The 22,404-nt window shown below is 48.1% G+C and overlaps 1 protein-coding gene across 6 annotated transcripts in view; it reads right to left on the reverse strand.

Moving 5' to 3' along the window:
- TENM4 (teneurin transmembrane protein 4) overlaps nt 1-22,404 on the reverse strand; it is a 727,387-nt gene that overhangs the window by 224,147 nt on the left and 480,836 nt on the right. For all 6 annotated transcript variants that reach the window (XM_046686180.1, XM_046686184.1, XM_046686179.1 and 3 more), the window contains one exon: nt 2,721-2,976. In XM_046686180.1, the coding sequence (XP_046542136.1) occupies nt 2,721-2,976 (256 nt within the window). The remainder of the gene's footprint in view (nt 1-2,720; nt 2,977-22,404) is intronic.

Raw genomic sequence — 22,404 nt, forward strand, 5'->3', positions numbered from 1 at the left:
TTTGAATGACTTTCTTCTTCACAGCATTGATGTCTATGAAAGCAGGAAGCAGATGTATATGAAAAAATGGCAAGTAGTTTTCATTGCATGTCTTTCAATGCCAGGCAGTGTGCTGTGTGCTTCTCATAGGATATTTCCTTTACCCGCTCCCAACCTCTTTGAGAGGCATGAATTCTTGTCCCAATTTACAGATGGGGAAATCAAGGTTCAGGGATGTCAAGGAACTTGCCCGGCTAGTAAGTGTTAAAGCCAACGTAGGAATCCAGGTCCACCTGACTCTAAAGCCCATGCTCGTCCCGCCTCACCAAGTTGGTCCAAGTTACTTGTGATTCTATCTGCCCAACTTGACACTGATCCCCCTGAAACTGCATCTTGTTGGTTCCGTACCATCAATCAGTTAAGGTCAGTATTAAGATCCAGAATTCTAACTGTGTTATCCACCGTATTAGGCACCTCTCCTAGTTTCAGGCCCTCTTTAGTTGCACAGAACTCAGGGGTCACAGAGGAAACCTACCTCAAACATTTCATCTGGATCTTCAAGAATAAGTAGGACTTTGCTAGATCAAGAAGAGAGGAGGGTAGCTCAGGCAGAGAGTTGTGAAGAGCATTTGCACAGGCACAGAGGCATGAAAGGAATGAGAATTTAGGGGAAGGCTGATAAATAGACATATATGTACACATACTGAATATTAAATATATATATATAATTATGTTATATATGTGTATGGATATATATTAAATGGTAAATGAGTCTAAGCCAACATGTTAACAATGGATATCATTTGGTGGTAGACATGGGCGATTATCTTCTCTTGCTTATTTCCATTTTACACCTGTTATACAGTGAACCTTTGTAGTAATAAAGTAGAAGGAAAAAAACCCAAAGTTCCATGTGGTCTGAGCAATGGATGTGGGAGGAGAGAGAGTCAGAATGGCAGGTGAGCAGCGGCTGGGGAAGAAAGAGAAGTAAGCTGGGACCACCTCCACATCTCAAACTAACCAAGAGGAAAACATCCCTGCAGCTCGTCCTCTATCTTCCTTTCCCTTGGAAAACCTGGAGAATCACCTACTTTGATCCTAAGGGAGAAAAACAAACCTCTAAGCAGAGGGAGTGGCTACCGTGTTTCATGCAGAGAATAAGAACCATCGATTATTGGCAGCTTCTTTCAGCCATGTGCAGTCATTCAATAAGCACATTGGACATAACGGAGATCTGATTAAGCTACTCTAGGTGAGACGACATAAATTATCCAACGCTGTCACCGATGAGAGCAAAGGAGACAGGTAGGGAAAAGTCATACATGATTTTAAAGGATGTCAACAGAAACATATTAATTAAGAGACTGGGGGTGGGGCAGCTTGGGTTGAATCTCTGAGAAATTTGCTCTTGGGTAAATACTTCTATAGGAGTAAAATGGCATAAAAAGATGTTGATTTTCTCTCACTAGACCCCAGAAGCTCAGTGTATGAATATCCTGGTTATGAGGCAGGCAGAGTCAGATAGGTACACTTTCCATAGAGATTAATTTCACTTCCTTAAACGTAGTATGACTTTTGTCCTCTTCACAGATAAAGAACGGGAGTTTGAGAAAATAAAATCTATGTTTCCCACTACTTTAAGAAACAGGGTAGAAGATTAAGAGGTTCCACTTGTGCCAGCCTGGGACATTTCATCTTCACTTTAGAGAAAGTGGGGAAAGTTTATGCCCCCAGAGTCAATGGTGCTTATCTCAGAGGGGCAGGATTATGGCTAAATCTAATTTTCATCTTTATATCTTTCTACATTTTCTCCAGTGAGTTTGTATGGTTTTTATAATCATAAAAAAAAATCATTTTCATTTTGGAAAAACAGTGGCGTAGCAGAGGGAAAGAGGATGGCCACAGAACTGATACTGACTGAAGTCCCTGAACTGAAGGAAGCATCTTACAAATTTGGAAGAGAGAGAGGTGGAGGGGTCCAAGCCAGGAGAGACTCGAAGAAGGTGGCTGCGGTGCAGGGAAATGGCACTGCGCACGGAGTCAGGCAACCTAGATTCAAATCTCACCTGTATACTGACTGCCTATGTGACCTGAGCTAGTCACCGACCCTCTCTGATTCTCAGCTTCTGAAACTCCCAAATGGGATACAATAATAACAGCCCTTAATAAAGTTGCGAGGATTACATCATGTCACACATTTGAAAGCCCTTGTAACCAAAAGCTGATGTATCAATGTCAGGGATTATTAGGGTTTGGGGTATAAAGGGGATAGGCCAGCAGGAGAGAAGTGGAGGGAGAGCATCCACTGAGCACCCATCACAGGTCAGGCAGGCCCCACACCAGGCACAGGGTGACCAAATCACAGGGAAAGGCAGAGGTGTGGGCCCATATCCAACCCTGACCCAGAGCCTGCTCTCGGCCGCACACCTGTGCCAGCCACCTTCACACACACCAGCTCTCATCTACTTTTACAACAGCCCTTTCCTGCCAGCAGCATCCCTATTGTGTAGACAAGGAAAGTGAGGCATACAGGGGTTTAGCTACTTGACCAAGGTCATCCCTTCGGTAAGTGGCAAGCTAGCCCTGGACCTCGGGCTGTTTGATTCCCAAGCTTCCAGCTTCCAGGGCCAAGGCAGGTGGTGGACACACAGAAGGGCCCCACCAGAACCCTGGGGTCTCAGTTCGCCTGCCCGCCCGCCGCCCCTCGCGGCCTCAGCCTGGCCCGCCCGCCGGCCCCGCACCTGGTCTCCAGGGGGATGTTGCTGTTGAGCAGCCAGTTGTCCTGAGCGTGGGCCGGCTCCTGGGCGCCGCCGGCAGGGGGCTCTCCGGAGAGCGAGTGGTCCGTCGGGGCCGGGCTGGGGTTGCTCCTCGGCGTGAAGTTGCCCCGGTTCAGGGAGTTAATGGAGGCCGCGTGGTGCTGGTTGGGGGTGTGGGCGTGCGAGAGCGGCGGCGGCGGCGTCCGGAGCCGCGAGGGGTTCTGCAGGCCGCCCGGGTGATCTAGGGTACAAACACGCGCGCGGTCAGCGACGGCACCGCACGGGAGGGGGCTAGAGAGTCGGTCAGTGGGCGCTGGCAATCGCACACATTAAAGCCTGCCGTGCATATTTACTCAACAGGGATTATTGAGCATCTACCTAGGTGCCGGAGATACATCAACAAAAGAAACAGACAAAATCCCTGTCCCCGTGAGCGTAAATCCTAGTAAGGGAGACAATAAAAAAAGACTAGCCTCCGTTGTCACCAACTGCACATTGTTTCTTTGATACTTTTAGGGCGGTGGTTTTCAAAGTGCGGTCCAGGACCAGCAGCTTCAGCATCACCTGGAAATTTGTTAGAAATCAAAATTTTCAAGCCCTGCCACAGACTTACCGATTCACGAACCCTTGGGTGGGGCCCAGCAATCTGATTTCACCAACTCTCCAGGTGATTCTGATAGATGCTAAAATTTGAGAGCCACTAATTACATATCACTGTACATAGTATATATAGTTTACAAAGATGGTGATAAATCGGAGAACACATAAAGCCAGGAAGGGGCCCATGGCCTATGTATGTGGGGACAGTGGTGACATTTTAGACAGAATGGTGAAATTTTAGACCAGCTGGCCAGTGATGGACTCAGGGAGAAGTGCGACCTTTAAGTAAAAGGCAATGAGCCATGCTGGTGTCTGGGGGAATTAAAAACCACCATTAACACTTCCTGAGCACTTACTGTGTACCAGGCACTCTTCAGAGCACTCTAAATCTGTTAATGCAGCTAATCCTCACAACCCAATAGTACAGAGCAAGTAATATTATTTTCCCCATTTTATAGATGAGGGAATTAAGATAAATATTTTATTTACTCCCTCAACTACTTAGAGCAATAGGTGTTATCATCACCAAATTTATAGATGAAAAACTTAGAGCAGGTAAGTAAAGTGCCCAATGGCACAAGGCTAAGCCGATGTTATTTACAAAGAAATAAAGTTTCTAGTGATGCCACAAATGAGGCAAGTCCTGGAGGTAACTCTTAACTACCATCCAGCTAAGCTCTGCTCACAGAAAGCCTGGGCTCTGGAAGCTGACGATATTATGCGGGGGAAGAAGTCAGGAAACTGGATTCTATTCTAGTTTCATTAACCACAGGACCATCGTTATGGACTGCATGTTTGTCTCCCCCTGAAATTCATATACTGAGGCCCTAACCTCCAATGGGATGGTTTTGGGGGGTTAATTAGGTTTAGATGAGGATGTGAGGGTGGAGTCCTCGATTCTTAGTGACCTTAGAAGAAGAGATAGGTGAGGTAGCTCGCTCTCAGTCCTCCATGTGAGGAAGTACAACAAGCTGGCTATCTGTGAACTAAGAAGAGGGCCCTTACCAGACACTGAATCTGCCGACACCCTCCTCTGGGATCTCCCAGCCTCCAGAACTGTGAGAAATAAATGTTTGCTGTTTAAGCCACCCATGCAATGGTACTTTGTTTTAGCAGCCCAAGCTAAGAAATTGGTACCCAAAAGTGTGGTGATGCTGCGACAAATACCTAAAAACGTGGAAGCATCTTTGGAACTGGGGAATGGGTAGAGTCTGGAAGAGTTTTGAGGTGCATGCTAGGAAAAGCCTCTATTGCCGTGAAGGGCCTGTTAAAGGTGATTCTGGTAAGCATTCAGAAAGAAAAGAAGTGTAGAGAAAGCTTACATCTTCTTAGAGAATACATAAATAATTATGTACAGAATGTTGGTAAAATACGAACATTAAGGGCAATTCTGATGAAGTCTCAGACAGAAATGAGGGACCTGTTACTGGGACCTGTTACTGGACAATGCAGAAAAGGTGATCCTTGTGATAAAGCGGCACAGCACTTGTGCTCCAGTGCTCTGTAGAAGGTGGAACTGGTGAGTGATGAAATTGGATATTTAGCTGAGGAGGCCTGAAAGCCAAGTGTTGAAGGAGCGGCTTGATTCTCTTGACTCTTAGAGTAAAATGCGAGGAGACAGAAATGAATTGAAGAAGGAATTGTTAAGCAAAAAGAAACCATAACTTAAAGATATGAAACATCCTCAGCCTGTCCAAATTGCAAAAAATGAGAAAGTATGTCCGGAAGAGAACACCAAGAGTGGGGCTGACTGACCATTTGATAAAAAGATTAATACGGGTGTGAACCATGGACCTAATCAGCCATCCCAGAAGGAACACTGCCAGTTTGAGCTGAAGGGGACGGAGATGGAACGCAGGACAGTTGTCAGGCTTCTTAGATACTGTAGGACAGGATGATAAAGCTATTCAGCTGCAAACGTGGGCTGTTCTTCAAGAAAACAGGAGACTAGCCCCAAAGGAGATTCAGAGATGATCAGGGCCACTGCCTCGATTTCAAAAAGCCTAAGACTAAGACATCCATGGACATGTCACTTAACCTCTTTGAGCCTCAGTTTTCTCATCTGTCAAATGGGGGAAATCGTTTATTAAGGGGCCCACAGAGCTATTGTGATATCAAATGAGGCAATCAAGGAGAAGGAACCATTTCTGAGGTTCACAGTTTACAAAGCACTCCACTTCATTTGTTCCTCACGAGAATCCTGTATTTCACAGAGGAGTCTGAGAATCAGTGAGCATAGGATCCAGATCAAGATGGGGGTGATATTCCAAAGGCTGTGCTCTTCCTTGACTCAGGAGACAGCTTTCTGGAAACCATCAAGCACAATCAACTGTGAGGCACTATCACTGTTATGGCTATTTTTAGGGGAAGAAGCAGCATTCTCTGCTTTTTAGGTAACTCAACCTTTTATGCCAACGAGTTACAAAGCAAATCTGGTGGGAGTTGGGGGTAGGATAGGAGCGGAAGAAGAGAAAAACAGAAACCCATCTGAAAGGATCACTTCCTTATTATAAACGGCTACCTTCAGAATCAAGCCCACGTGGGGTCCACGAAGCCCTTCAGAATTTGATCCACACCTGTCTTTCCAGCCTCATCTCTCATCAGCTCCCTCCCTGGACCCTGCACTCCAGCCACACCTTTCCCCCAGAGGCCGAGATCTGCTGAGGCAGCACAGTGGCTGAAAGCTCAACTCCAGTGAGGATGGTCCCTAGGAAGCCCACAGATGTGAATGGTACCCTCTCAAGATGTGCGATGCTGTGGTCCTGGACCAGAAGGGAGGCAGCAGGGATGCCCCTTGAGGGGAGGGGAGAGATCCTGGGAGCCAGGAGAACAGGCAGAGGGTCCCACTCAGAGAGCAGACAGCCTTGGGCCTGGGAGAAGGCACGACTACTCAGGGTATTTGTTTCGTCCAGCTGTCCTCAAGCAGCCCTTCAATGGACATATTAGGAACCTGGGACAGAAGCCAGCAGCAGAAGCAGCCTTCTAGGTTGACTGTGTGTCCCCCTAACGCTTGGCCTTCCAGGCTGCTGGCTGTGGTCCAGGACACCAGAGCAGCAAGAGGGACTGAACCACCACCGTCCAGTGGTTATCAGGAAGCCAGCGGAAGGGTGACCTAGTCCTTGCTTCTGCCCTGCACTAGGAGTCAGCCTCCTCGTGGCATTTTACCTAATTGATACTAATAGTTGCTTCCATGTATTTGAGCACTTCCTATGTGGTCTTTCAGGACTGTAACTTTTCCAATGCTCACAGCAGCCCCTAGAGGGCAGTACTATTATCATCCCCATTTTATAGATGAGGAAGCTGAGGCTTCACCAAACTAGGAAGCGGCCCTTATTAATCCACGGCCCGAATTCTGTCCACCAAACCATGGTGCCTTTGCATAAAACACAGATGCCTACTCGACTGTTTCAGTCCACGGCCAAGGGCAGGGAAAAACCCCTCAGTGTACACAGCAAGTGTCTGAGGTCTGGGGCAGGATGGCTGGCCTCCAAGCCGACAGGCATCTGCTTTGTGACTAAGTGGGGATCGGGCTTGGTAACTGTTTAGAAGCACTGCCAGGAGTCCTGAAATGATGAGATTTTAAGTATAAGACCACTGGTCACAGATCTAAAAACTAACTTCTAGAAGGAAGTTCTCCTATGGGGATAAGGAATGTCCTAGTCCAAATCCTCTCTATTTTTGAAGCTCAGCTCATGTGCCACCCCCTCCAAAAAGCCTTCCCCCACCACAGTTCCTGTCTCCTCCATTGAATGCTGACAGCAGGTAACCTGGATTGCTCACCTTTTCCTTCTCCCCAGAGCATGCACACTGATGTCCCCATCTTGTCTCCTCTAGTAGGTATAAAAATCCCTCTTCCCTCCGTGCTGGTGACCAGAGGTCCTAGAACTGAGCAGATGCTTATGGTACAGGCTTACGGAGTGAATGCTTGTGTGAGTGGCCCGGGCAGTCTGTCCAGGAGCGTAAGTCTAGTGTGGAGGATATTTGTATACAAAAAATGACTGCAGATAGCTCTGGGCTCCCTAGACCATGGGCCCGCACAGCCCTTGACTTACTTGCCTGCAGCCAGAGTTCCAGATGGTTCAGCTGGGTCCTTTGTTTCCCTTCTCTCATCCCTTCCATTCTGAGACCACTAGGAAAGGGGACCCTGATGTTTCCCAGGTTTCCAACGGAAGGCTGTGTGTTTTGCGGCTCAGCAGTGGAAACTCACTCACAACCCCTAAAAAGAGACCAACCTTCCCAAGGAGCAAATGTTTCCTCTGGTCTGAACGGAGTCTCCTTTCTGCTCCTATGGCTGGGAGGGAGGACCAGAAGAGGCGAGAAGCTGTAGAGGGGCCTTCTTTTCCCCTCTCCCCGCACCTCCAGTACACACCTGCTCTTTAGAGGGAAACTCAGAACTAATTCGCTCATTCAGCACACTGAGTGCCTGTTTTGTGCCAGCCTGGAAACAGGGTGTTGGGAATACAACGGTGAACGAGATAGAGATGTCTTAAGGGAGGAACTCCCTTCTGGTTTCCACTCACTGACTGGGTGGCCTCCAGTAACTCACTTCACCTCCCTGGCCCTTGGTCTCTGCACCTGTGAAAGGGTGCACACATTCCTATGTCACCACTTTCTGGAGGATAAAAAGTGATGGGTCTTGCTCAAATTCCAAGTACACAGTGGGCTCTTGCTGCACCCTCAGGGGAAGGGCCCGTGTGTCATTCATCTCCACATCCCCAGTGAGTATTCACAGAATGTGGATGAGAGAGCAGCAATTCAGGTAGGTAGACTTCTTGCCTGCACAAGCAATTGCTCCTCTCTGGCAACCTGGGAGTGGGCATTGGTACATTTGCAAAGCTGTGCTGTAAATTCCAATTTATACCCTCTTCTTGAAGATATTGCCACCAAGTCTATCTCTGAATCAAGCCCAAATACGAGTCATTTCTACTGTTATATTGCATACCTCTGGAGTAAAGGCCACTTACTTATCTGAGTTTTGCAAACCTGGTTTTCCAGGAAGTTTTTTTGCTTCCTACAAGTTCTCAAATATATTTGCAGTTGCTGGTTCCCTCCAACCCCTCAGACTTTTTTCATTTTATATGCACAAAAAAAGCACCGAAGCCTTCGGCCTGCATCTCCCTGAACCAAGATCATGGTGCGGCTGCTTCAGAGCACTGGGCAGATGGTAATAGAAAGAGACTAGGCTTCGAAGTAAGACAGCCCTGGGTTCAAGTTTTGGCTCTTTCACTTATAAGCTGTGTGACTTTGATCAAGTTACTTAATTCTCTGGAGCTCCAGTTTTCTTATCACTGAATGGAGATAACGCCTACTTTACAGGGTTGTTCTGAGAAGTAAATGAGATAATGTGTGTAAGGCGCTTAGTATAGTGGTTGGAATACAGTAATGCTAAGAAATGGTAACTATTAATTCCATGATAAAGGTGTGTTGAATGAACAAATTAAGTTGGCCCTCTGTACCTTCAGGTTTCGCATCTGTGGATACGGAGGGCCGACTGTATTCTTTGTACTCAGCTATTTTATATAAGGGACTTGAACGTCCATGGATTTTGGTATCCGCAGGGCTTCCTGGAGCCAATTCCCCGTGGATACCGAGAGACTGTATGAAGTGTTAAAGCATCACCATGATGATCGCTCGACAGCAGTTACAACAGGGTTCTAAAGCAAAAAAACCTTGAGAGAGAAAGAGCAGGAAAATGTCTAAGAGAAATGTAGTCCTTGTTTATTACAGCTGAGTCCCACTCGGGCCCACCAGCTGGCTTCCAGGAGCCCTGGTCTCAGGAGGAAGCCTGTTGCTCAACATGCAGATCCGAAGCGATGAGAATGGCTGCGGCCTGACACTTAGAACAAAATTGGACACATGGGGCCTCCATGTCTTCAAAGAGGAGGGCCCCTTTCTGCATTAGATCAGCATCTCAGAGCAAATCGGGGTGTCTCTTTGTCCTGGGTTCAGGGTGCACCCTGAAGAGAGGGTCCCTGAGGTTGTTCAATCCATCAGCAACCTTACCCCGCCCTCTGTTGTGTGCGGGGACTTGTTTTAAGATGAGGATGAGCCCCGGCCTCGACAGATCGCCAGGGTTTGGGGACAGATGTTAAAGGAGGTGCGAGAGCAGAGCCCGGGAGTCTCACAGACCCAGGCTCGGCTCGGCTCTGTCTCGGACAAGCTACATGGTTTGGGGCAAGTCACGTGACTTCTCTGAGCCTCTAACTCCCCATCCATAGAACAAGTATATAGTAGTAATGGTAACAAAAGGAAGAGGAGGAAGAAGAGCTACCATGGATGGAATACACGGAGATCCAGAGAGGAAACAAGTATGGTCCCCGACTTTGAGCGGCTCACGGTCTACTAAAAACAACAGAGATACAAACAGATACCATGCAAAGTGGCAATTCGGATGAAATTATAATAGTTAACAATTACTGAGTACTTGTTATGTGACTGGCTGTAGGTGCTTTACTTATTTAATCCTTATAACACCCCTTTACAGGAGCTACAGTTATTCTTTCCCATTTCGTAGATGTGGAAACTAAGGCACAGAAGGGCTAAGTAGTTTGCTCAAGACTACAAAACCATTAAGTGATGGAGTCAGAATCTGAACTCAGGCAGCCTGGCTCCAGAGCCCACACTGTTAGCCACTCTGCTTTACACATATTAAGTGAGTTGACACAGGTAAAGTGCTTATTCAACGCCGGTCACATAGTGAGCGCTCTACCAGCATTGGCCACTCTAATCCGACAGGCCCACTGGAGCTCCATGGAGCACAGAGGCGGCTGCCAGACTGACTGTTGGGTTGGGGAAGGTTTCATGAGAAGTGACATGTGACCTGTGTCTGAAGGGCATTCCAGGCAGAGGACGACGTGTGCCTGAGGGTTCAGAGCCTGAGAGAGACAGCAAGGCCGCTGGGCCCTTGCGTAAGCAGTGGGATGGCTGGGGGGGCAGCGGCGGGAGGCAAGGCTGAGATGCTGGGGGCAGGCCCCGAGGTGCCAAGCGAAAGGACTTGGCCTCTATCAGGAGGATGCGAAGGCACCCTGAAGGGCTTGAGCAAGGGAGTGCCATGATCACACTAGCGTGTGAGGAAGATTCCTGGTAGCCGCACGCAGGATGAACCAGGCGGGGGCATGACCCAGACTGGCTGCGGAGGCCTGCCTGCTAGAAAGACTCCAGCCGAGTATGTCATTAGTCTTTTATAAGAACACAGGCATGAGAAAAAGACATAAACTTCGAGATCTTTGGCTCAGGCAAAGAATTCGAATGTGTCAACAGCCCTGCCATCCAAGGCCGGTACTGGCTCCAAGAAAGAGTGCCAGGCCTGGTGCCCACATTCAACCTTGCAAAGTGGCCGACAGGCGCCCAAAGGTCTCCTTGCTGCTGAGTTAACAACGACCCTGGCGTGCACTGCGGTCATTAATCGGGCCCTAAAGATTGTCAGATATGAAAGATGATGGTATTTAATTATCATAAAACACAAAACTCCAGCTGCCTGAGAAGGCCAGGAGAAAGAGTTATTTGGCTTCTATTAAAATGCCATCGACTACCACTGACTCGGGATGGTGGTATGGCAGTGCTGAGAGCTTAGCTAATGAACCTTGGCCTACACGACCGATTTAGAGAGGCCGGAAAGCTCTTTGTCACCACAGTCAGCAGCCAGAGTCTGATGGCCTGCCGTCCCGTCCAAGTTCTGCCTCCTTCAAGCTGTATAATCTCAGATCATTTATTTAACCTCCCTTGAGTTTTAGTTTCTTCACTTGTCAAATATGTATGAAAGCATCTTGCAAACTGTAAAGTTCCATGCAAAAGTCAGAGATAACTATCACCATTATTATTATTGTCTCAATCCAGAAGGAATAAAAACAGTGAAGTCCACATGGCACCATGGGTCTGAGCATGAGGCGAGGGGCTGAATCTCCATCCTTTCATTCCCTCCCTGAACAGATGCTTTTTGTTCACGTTCTCTGCTGTGCTCATTCTGTATCAAGGCCAACGTGTGGTGATTCTAAATGGTACCAGGCGCGAAGCCCCAGGTGGACTGTGGAGCTTCCCGAGGCTACCCTTCTAGTCTTGATGAGGAGTAGAAAGAGCCCCGTGAGGTGCATCCTCACTGACTTAGTCAGGGCAGACCTCTGGGTGAACAGTCAGACTATTAAAGTGCTTTGTGTCTGAGAAATAGTAATGAGGTGACAGTGTCTTTAATGCAAAAGCCTCACGGTATGGTGCGGTGCTTTTCAAATAAGAGTGTTTGGAAATGTGGGAGGGGGCGTCTTGTGGTTGTTACAATGGCTGGGAAGCACAACTGGCACGTGGCAGGAGGGGGCCAGGAAAGCCAGCTGCAGGCAGTGCATGGGCCCCGTGATCCTCGGGGCCCGCAGTCCCGGCAGCGGGAGGGTGGGTAACGAGCTAATAGAACATTTTATTCTGTTTGCCTCCTCCACCCCATCCGCAGCTTCAGATCGCTCTCTGCCCTTCTTTGTCATAAGAGGCTGATGGCTAGGGAAGGCCTCCTCTGGCCTCCCCCCCTGCCCTTCTAGATAGGTTTGGCTATTTGTTAGCACAGCAGGACACTGAGAGGCGGGAGGAGAGAGAGGATGAGGTAAGCCCCCTGCCCCATCCTCTGCAGCCCTGCTTCAGGGCAGTGTCTTAGGCAGCAGCCACATCCCTGAAGGCTATGACAGTTTACACATAGAGGGGTCTGGGAAGCTTCTAGGAAAAACAACAACTTGTACAGGTACTGATGAGGAGACAGAATGGAGGTGCATAACGGGGAGGGAGAGGGCATTCCAGGCAGGGAGGTTGGTATGAGCAAAGGCCCGCAGGCTGAGAGATACAGGCCCCTAAGGCAGCAGGATGGCGTGGAGACCTGGGCACCTGGAGCAGAGATCTGGTGAGAGGGAGCAGAGGGGACAAGGCCAGAGACCACCTTCAAGAGCCTGGAGTGCAGCCCTGGGTCATGGACCCAGAGGGGCAGCTTTCAGGGTGTCAGGGGGTTCACCCCAACTTCCAGCCTTTTAAAGCCAAATGCTACAACAATGAACCAGAATCCTCAGGCTTCATTAAAATGCATGTGGGAGTCCTCATCCAGCAATGAATGCACTCCTAGGGTGGGAGCGGGGGCAAAGGGCACCCTGTTGCGTTTGACTAAACAGCTGAGGGAAGAGCAGAGTGTCAGAGTCTCTGTCAAGGAGAGGTGTAGTCAGCATTGCTCTCTATTTCCTGATCGTGCTAATTTACAGACGGACTAAGCCAAGAGCAGCAAAATCTATCTATTCTAAGCGTGTGTTTGAACAACTTGGCCGGGCCACCATCTGTACCTGGAAGAACTATCTCCCAACAGACATTTGCCCAGACTTCATTCTTGTGCTTCACCCTGTCAGGCACTAATCGCTGTGTGACCTTGGGCAAGGCATTTAACCTATCTGAGCTCCAGTTTCTCCAACTGACAAACAGGAGGAGGAGCTGGTGGGAGTCCCCTCCCATTCTAAAATCAGGATTGTATCATTCTTGGCAGATGAACCTGGGATATTTGTTAATGAACATCTGCTTGCAAAAGACGTGCACAGCAAGTTGTGTATTGGATTGTGCTGTGTGCCTGGGCACCAAAGAAGGCAGAAAGATGGGATGGAAGAGAGAGAAACACAGTGTTTCTTTCTTCCCTCCCTCCCCTCCCGCTTCCCTGCTGTCATCTCTTTCACAAAGGTCACGCTCTACAGGCCTTGTGCTTGATACTGGCGACATGGAGATGGATCAGACAAGGTCCCTGCCTGTGAAATTGGGACAGACTGCTTGGAAAGGCCGGCTACAGCCACAGGGAGGATCTTTTCTGGGTACATGGCTTTCCCCCAACTTAAAGCTGTGTCCACCTCAGAGCAGAACTTGTTCTGGGAAAGCTTTCTGCTTGTCAAGTAAGTTTTCCTTCCTTCCACAGTCACACTCTTACCCTTTTCAAAAATGGTCTGACCCATAAACTGTTAGGTCAAGTCCCCAATCAGCCAGAAGCCACAGTAGGTAGGTAAGATGGGAGTGTGTCTGGGAGTATAAGAGGTGGAATTCAGTTCAACAGGAGTCCGCAGTGTGTTGGAGCAGATAAGAAGTTCATGGAAATGAAGTAGGCTGCATTCATAGAGGTAAGCAAGCCACTAAGAACAAGGAGGTGATGGTCATGCTGTGCTGAGTAGCCCCAGTGGGTCCAGAGGCAGGACACCTGGATCGAGGGTCATCCCAGTATAGTAGAGGCTGACCCTCTCCGGAGGCATCTGGAGCTAGTTCACGCTTTCCTTGGCTTCCTGGGATGGGGATGGGGAAGGATTTGGAAACTGTGCTCCTAGTGGGGTGGGCAAATGACCGAGGCCGCCAGCCTGGAAAGGAGACAGGTTGTTGGAAAGGGCTTCAAGAAACAGTGTGTGTCTAGGAGTCCAGCGGAAGCACACAAAATGCCTTATGATTGACTCCCCAAGTCTCCTCGCTTACACTACACACTGCATAGCTAGGAAATTAAACACTCAATTACGTGGTGTCGTAGACAGTCTTAGATTGAAGAACTGTTCCCAGCTTTGCCATTAACTCACTTGGCGACTTAGGGAAAGCCCCTGCCCCTCTCTGGGCCTCAATTTGTCTGTCTGAAAAATGAGGTTCCTCCCTTTCATGGATGCTCTCCTGAGGTTCCCGCCAGCCTTGGACAGTCTGATTCCTTGTGGCTTCCCTTGTTCCTCCCAGGGAATTTCCTGGAAAGAAGACAGGCAGAACACTACTGCTGCCTTCAAACAGCTGAGGGTGGAAGAAGGGGCAGATCTACTCCATGGGTTTTTAGGAGGAAGAATCAGGACCGAGGCCAGGAAATTACTTGGAGCAACCACCAGTTCAACTAAGGAAACGCTTCTTCCTGCCAAGCTCTACAATGGGCTGCCTCCCAAAACAGTGAGCTCCCTGTCGATGAAGCAGGGGCTTCAATAGCTGCTCTCAACCTCCTCCCTGAACTTCCAGCCTCTGCCACTCTACTGAAATACACACAGGGCTAAGCTTCATGCCTCCCTGCTCCCCAGCCCCCAACTCTGCTCCCTCTCCTGTGCTCCTGAACTCAGCGTCACCAGCTGATGCCAGAACCAGCCACCCAATCGATCAAACCAGACCTCTGGGCATCACCATTGCCTCCTCCCTCTTTCTCAGGTCCAGTAACTTAAGGGTGATTACCAAGTCCTTCAGCTTTCACCTTCCAAATCTCTGTGGGATCCTCAGCACTCCCACTGTCACTACCTTAGCTCAGGCCCTCATCAGTGGACCTGGGCCATTGCCAACACTGGTGCCCCAGCCCAGAGGCTCACGCCCCCTCCAATTCATTTGCCATCATCAGCTGGAGTGAGCTTCTTAAAACAATCATGGCACTCCCCTGCTATAAAGCCTTCCGTGGCTCCCCACTGTCCACAGGACAAGACCTCTCAATCGCCGGCCTGAGCCCATCACTCCAGGGCGGCATCCACAGCTCTCCACTCCCCTCTTTAAAAAAGGTGCCAAGGTTAACAGGCTAGTTTTAAACCACTCATGAAACTGCCCACCGCTTGTCACATCCATGGCTTTGCACATGTTGGTTTTCTTCTGCATGGATGGCTTTCTTCAATCCTTTACCTGGTTAACTCAGATTAGAAGTTACCTTCTCTAAACACCCTCCTCCCACATGCCCATTTTGGGTTAAAGGCCCCTCTTCTGGGCGCTTCCAGCCCCTATGGCTCACTCGGAGTTATCATTTGTCTGCATGTCTGTCCCTTCTACTGGACTGCACGCTCCAAGGGCAGAGGACTTCTTGTCATACATCGTAGGCTGTGCGGCTAGAAGCAGCCCACTCCTCTCTCCGGGGTACATGGCCCGCTCTTTCACTGGGTGGGCCTCTGTCCCAGGTGCTGCCACTGATTCTCGAGGGGCCTGGGGTAACTGAGGCACGCTGGGCCCCCGATCTTTCTCTTTAAACTTGACCTGATGTTCTCCAAACAGCACAGGTTAGACCGCTGATCATTGAGGTGGGCATAAACTTTTTATATTTTTATCAACAGTTGAAGATGCCACGAAGAGGAAATCAAGACATGAGTCTCAAGGTTCCCACAGGGAACAGCCTCCTTTGTTGAAACAAAGGTCAGAGCAGTTTATCAGGCTGTTTTCCTAACTAGCCCCCACCCCGACCATTGCATGGGCCCTGCAGGAGGCTAAATGCCAGCGCAGAGAGAGGTGAATTCTCATCCATCATGTTCACGTCCCTCCCTCCATTTAATATCCATCAGTCATTTTGAAGAAACTGCTTTCTCTTGGAAGAGACGCTGACATCCCAAGATGAAAGGGACAGGCTGCTAGGAGCCACTGAACATTATTGCATCGTGGTTAAGTGCCATGGCTCAGGCTCAATCTGCCTCGGGTTCAAATCCCACCTCCCCCACTTACACAGTGGCCGTATTACAAATCTTTTCTGGACCCCAGTTTCATGCCATGCATCTCATTCATACAGCACAGTGGCCAGGAGGGCGAGCGCTGGGTCAGATGGAATTGAGTTTGAAACCAGGCTCCACCACTTACTAGTTCTGTGGCTTCGGGGGAGTTTTTAACCTCTGAAAGTCTTGATTTCTCCATCTGTAAAATGGGGATAATAGCGCCATCTACTTCTTGGTGTTGCTTCTGGAATTTAGTGAGACAGTCTTTAGGAGAGTGACAGGCAAGTAGAAAGGACGCAACTGAGGTTAACTATTAATTCACTTGGACAGCTCCTTAGAATTACATCTAGTTACACTCCCCTAGGCTGCTGGGTCTCCAAGGGCAGAGATCTTATCTGTCTTCCCCCTAGTGCTTGGTCTTCTCTGTACCTGCGGCTCTCCTCCCTGCAATGGCTATTAAGCTGTCTGCAAATGTTTGTTGAGTGAATATAAAGTGAGCTCTTGTCCATGCAGGGTCTTGAGGTCTGGGTGCCAGGAGGTTGTCAGAAGGGAAGAGAATTAACATTTATTGACACCTGACTATGAGCAGGGCGCATCTTCAGAGCAATGCTGTGGGATAGGTCTTCATTTCCCCATCTTACAGAAAAGGAAACTGAACCTCATACACCCACTCGTGTCTTTGTTCATGAAATTTTTCAAATTTTCTTCAATAACGGGATATCTCAGGCTCTAGCATTTGGGGCAACTTTATTATATGTAAACACATATTGATGTTTTTAAATTGATTTAAAAACAAAAGGCAAAACAAGAAACCTGCTCATGGCCACACCACTAGGAAATGATAAAGGCCAACATCCCAACGCAGATCTCTCTGTTCTTTCTATTCTTGATGCCTCCTAGAGGCAAAAGGAGGAGAAAAATAAATTCTGAAGTACTTAGGCTAAGTGGGTGTATTAGCCATTTAATGAATGCAAAGACCTCTCATGTATTTTTGTGACAGAACAACAATCATATCAATAGTTCTGTGGATAGGGTGTTCTGGAAAGTTTTAATGTTCAATAACATATCGTAACGACAACCCAAAGAGGGAGGTGTTACTATCCTCCTTTTACACTTGAGGAAACTGAGGCTCTGCAAGGCTAAGCGGCCTGCCCAGGTGGCAGAGACTCCAAGCCCGATGCCCTCTCCAGCCTCTACAGGAGGCCTCGCATGCAAATGCCTTCTCCCTGGCCCGAGGAGCACCCCCCAGCTCAGCAGTCACATGGCAGCATGGAGACCCTGCCCAAGGGATGTTTACCTTCTTCCTCAGGCCACAAAAGGCCCCACTTAGGAGAGAAGGCAGAAAGCATCCAACTAATTATACAGATCAGGGAGATGCTTTTCATCATTTATGACATGACCACACATGGGTTTTCCTTTCCATCTAAGCTCAGGAGATCTCAAGCAGGTATTTCATCCATCAACGTCCATAAACCAAGTCATAGGAGAAACAGGTAAAAGGAATTTGTCCTCTTGAAGTCCTCTGCAGAGTGTCCAGCTCAATCCCCAGGCCACAGAAATATAATAATAGTGCTAATAATGGCCCCCAAGTATTGAAGGCTTACTGGGCTGCTGGGCACTCTGCTAAGCATCTTTAATGCACTGTTTCCATTTCGTCTCCCCGAGATTCCTCTGAGGCAGGTGTAAGAGGAACACAGCACACTGTGTTAGGAATGTGGGCTTCAGGGCCAGACAGCCTGGGTTTGAATCCTGGCTCTACCCCATCCTAGTGGTGTGGCCTTGTCCAAGTTACTTAGCTCTTCTTGTGCCCCACTTTCCTGACTTCAAATGTGAGATAATATTCATGGGGTGGTTGGGGAATTCACATAAAGTGCTAAGAGCATGCACAGTATGTAGCAAGTACTCACCAAATGCTAGTGATTATTATCTCTATTTTACAGATGAGGAAACTGAGGCTGAGAGAGAGAATTGCTCATGCTCCATAGCTACTAAGTGCCAAGATTGGAATCCAAGTCTGTCTAACTTCAACTCCCATGTTCTTAATAGCTATAGCATACTTTCCACCCTGCACCCTTCCATTCACCTAGCACGTAGTAGGTACTCCATAAATGGTATTATTACTATTCGCACTTGAGAATGCCTTCTTAAGCGCTATGCTCCTTGTCACTGCCCTCCCAAGATGACTGGCTCCCAGCTCATGCTCCTTCTCTTGCCCGGGCATCATGTGCAGCTTACAGAGCAAGTCCCTGCAGCCAGGGCACAGACAGCGCTAACTTTATTTCAATGCAAAAAGTGTACAGTCTGTGGGCGCCACCTAGGCTCATTCCCCAAGTTAATTCCTTTCTCTCAGCAGTGGAATATTTTATTTTTCCAATTTCAGAATCTACTTATGTTAAAAAAGAAGGAGAGAGAAATCCAATCAGCCCAGCTCAGGTTTGCGAAACAAATAATGCAGCCAGCATAGAACCTTAATCAAACAGTTATATTCATAACCACAGCGATCACTGCTCTGCCTAATTTACACAGCCCAGGGCCTCCTAAGAAAACGTCTCTTGACAATATAGGATGCAATGCAGAGGCTCACAGACACTGCTCAAGGGGTGTAGATCTCCAGGCCTGGCATCTTGATGAATCTGAAGCAAATCTGGATTTGGAGGTACGTCCCCCAGGAATTCCACCCACGCCGAATGTCATACTACATTTTCTTTTTCTTTTTTAAATAAAGAAATGGAAGAAGCAAACTTTTGCCTGGCTACTTCCTTTGCTTTCTGGAAGAAATAAAGTAGGAAGGCCAAGCTGCCTTCGTGTCCTGGAGAGGACAAGTGTTTCAGAGTCTGGCTGACACGGGTTTGAATCCTGGCTCTTCCACTCACTAGCTGTGTGACCTAGACAAGTTACTTAACCTCTCTGAGAGCATCTATACAATGGAGATAATTATACCCACTCAGAGACTGAAAATTAAACGAGAGAATAGTGAGTTTCCTACTAGTCTGTAAGCTTTGTATTCCCAATGGTTAGAACAAGTACTACTTTACCGTAAGTCTAATATAAATGTTTATTGTTATGCCTACAATCCTACTGTCCACTGTTTACTGAATGACTACTATGTGCCAGGGACTGTGCTAAATTCTTTATATGCCTAATCTTAGTTTATCCTAAAAACAATGCTGTAAAGCACATATTATGATCCCCTTTCTAGTTCTGAGATTACTGAGGCTCTGGAAAGTTAGGAGACTTGTCCCGAATAATACAGCTCGTAAGAGGGGGAGCCATTGGGAACCCCCAGATCACAGAGGCGAAGCTAGGATTCAAACCCAGGCCTGCTGGCTCGACTTCTGTGTCTTGCCCCTCCTTCCACAGCACCCATCAAACTGCACGCACAGCAGACAGCACATTCCCAAGGATGGCTATTTCTCCTTTCTTTCTCCTTTTGACCTCTCATGTTTTGGGACTCCTTGGGGCAACTCAGAAATGAGGGTCATACTTCAGGATATTTAGAGGGGCTGAATCATCACTTCCAGCCAACACCTGTCAACATTTGCAGCGGGCTTGCTCTGGGTTAGTCTGGGCAGAGGCACTTGCATCCTCGCTGCGGCTTCTCAGATTTCTGGACCAGCTAGAGGAAATCAAGTGAGAAATCTAACTCTTCTGAATGACTCAGGGGGAGGGAAGGTGCCCATCCAGGGACCCAGGTGAGTCTGATTCAGCCTGCTTGTGCCCTGCCCATTATCCTCAGGTGGCAGAGCAGGCCTGGGTCCTAGTTCCAGCCCTGCCATGATCTCGCTGGCACATGGTCCAGTCACCCCGCCTCTCTGGAGCTCAGTTTCTTCCTGCAAGAGTGGAGCGTGTTACACCTCAGTCATTTGCTCAGCAAGTATTTCTGCCAGTTCTCTCCAAACTCTTCACTCCCAGAATCCTATTAATAATTCCCTCAATTATGCTATGTTTTAAAATATTTCTTCTCACACAAGCTATATTCATTAACTAATCATTAATTGTTTTCCCATCTTTTAATCAAACACATGTAAAGCTGATGATCAGAATTTCTGATAGGACCCAGAGAATTCAGTGAATGGAGCCCTAGCACCTGGTTCATTGCTGACATGAAGGAGGCCCCATGTTTACTAAATGAATGCGTGAATGAATGAATGAATGGCTAAATGGATGAATGCTAGATACTAAGCAGAAGAGCACTAAATGGCGGGAAAATATGGAGTCAGAAAGACCTGGATCTAAATTCCATTTACAAGCAGTTTGATTTCAGATAGGTCACCTAACTCTTGACAGCTCAACTTTCCCATCTGTGAAAGGAAGACAATTAGACATATCTTGCAGGACTGTTGTAAAGTTGAGTAATAGTAATAATAATAATGATGATGATAAGAAAAATAATGGCAGCTAACACCTATATAAGTGCACTGCAGGATGAGAGCATGTTTTTCAGCTGGGCTTTTTACAATAATGGCAATTACTCATAGCATCCCTATATTTACATGATCTGTAATGGCCCAGGAACCACAGTTGGGATTGAGTATGACGTGCTGTCAGTGACTGGCTCTGCTGACTGTCCCACAAAGACCTCAGTGGATGGGAGGAAAAATGAGGCAAGTGCTGTCCGTTTAGCCTCCATTTCTGGAAGACATGCAGGATTCCTCTTGCTCAAGAGTGCTTCCTTCCACCATGACTTTGCCTCCTCTTCAATGTATCTACGTGGCTTTTGCTTGCCTGACATTTCTTCGGATAATAGAAATTCTCTCTTTGTTTTGGGGATCCCTACTCTTACCCTATGAATTTGGATGGAACTGGCTTCTGAGTGGCCAATGAGAGCACCCTCATTCCTCCAGCCAGGGACATGTGACCCTGGTCAGGCCAATCAGAGTCAATCTCAGGATTTTGCTGGCACTGTGGGGAAAGAGGCACTCTTTTTTCTGGGTTTACAAAGCCAGTGGAGCATACAGGCCTGGAGGGGTCCCTCTGTCATCAGATGGGAATGCCTGCGTGAAAGTGAGGCCAAAACAAAGAGAAACAATGTCAAGAAACAGAGAAGAGATTCATGAAGACATGATTTGAATGCCTGGATCTAGTTGCATTGATGGGAAAATGATCCCCTGGAACTTCCCCTTAAATCACTCACTACATTTTCTTTTCTTAAAAAAATCAGTTGGAGGGCCTGGCCCTGTGGCCAAGTGGTTAAAGTTCGGTGCATTCTGCTTCGGCGGCCCAGGTTTGTGGGTTCAGATCCTGGGTGTGGACCTACTCCACTCATTAGCCACTCTGTGGAAGTGTCCCACATGCGAAAAGATGGAGGAGGAGTGGCACAGATGTTAACTCAGTGCTAATCTTCCCCAAGCCGAAAAAGAGGAGGATTGGTGGCGGAGGTTAGCTCAGGGTGAATCTTCCTCAGTAAAAAAAAACCCTAGTTGGAGCTGGGTTTCCATCTTTTACAGCTGGGAGTCCTGTCTAACCCATTCCCACTGCTTCCTCTGCCTAGAGTCCCTTTCCTATCTCTCTCCTCAATGCAGGAGGTTGGAACTCAACTCAGAGGCTGCAGCTCCACATCAAAGCCCTTCCACACTCTTCAGAAAGACCTGGCCATGCCCTCCTTTGGCCCCAGGAACCTGAAATCACAAGGTACCTGCACTGGCACACCCGGTACACTGATGTATGTGTATGCACATGTCCCCCACTGATTGTGAGCCCCTTGAGGTAACTTCTTCACCTCAATGTCCCTTGCACCCAGTCCAATGCCTACCACATGGTAAGTGCATATGCTCTGACATCACCAACGTTTAAGCAAATGATCACCACAAGCTCTCTAATTAAAAAAGAATGCCCCTCTACTATAAAGTACAACCATTTCCACCTCAGAAGAAAACATCCTGTAATGATCTGTGGATATGAAACAATGAGAGTGTCCACTTCCAGGTGGCAGACCGTGACCTGTGTGGAAATGGGCACAGCTGCAGCACTGAGCCTGGAGGCAGGGAAGGGCCGTCCGCTGGGGCACAGGACTGCAGCTCACCGCCTTGTTCAAGCTCTCGTCCTCCCACTGCATTACTCACGGACGCTGTTACTAATCACACTTACTCACATTGATTTCTTTTTCCTCCCGGGGGAAGAACTACCTCATCCCTTGCTAATCTAATGACTGAAATTAGGCAAAAGCAGCCATCTGATACAAGTTAGGCATCACCCCAGAGAGGAAGTCATCAAACAAGATACTACAAAAAACCTTTTAATGTCTCCATTCTCTTAACTGCCCATGCAAATCAGACAGAATAATTCCAAATGGAGAAAAATATGCTGGAGGCTGTGGCCGTTATTCACTACCCTTCCCGTGCCAGGTCAATCAGAGAGCGCATCTTTGTGCCAGCTGGTCTTCCCTCGTCAGCATATGCTAGGCCTCCTGCGTACCAGGCGCTGTGCTAGGTTCTTTAAATATGTGCTCTCTGATCTGTGGCACAGCGCTGGGAAGTTCTAGCACTATCATCCTCATTTCACAAACGAGGAAACTGAGGCTTAGAGAAGGGAAGGGATTAGCCTGAGGTTACACAGTAAGAGGTGGGTTCAAACCTAGGACCAGCTTGACCCTACAAGCACAGGCTCTTTGTACCTCTCCCCACTGCCCCCACCACCCCCACTGACGTCGTATGTTAAGGGGTTCAGAA

This window comes from Equus quagga, chromosome 14, assembly GCF_021613505.1.
Source record: "Equus quagga isolate Etosha38 chromosome 14, UCLA_HA_Equagga_1.0, whole genome shotgun sequence".
In the NCBI taxonomy this organism is placed as follows: domain Eukaryota; kingdom Metazoa; phylum Chordata; class Mammalia; order Perissodactyla; family Equidae; genus Equus; species Equus quagga.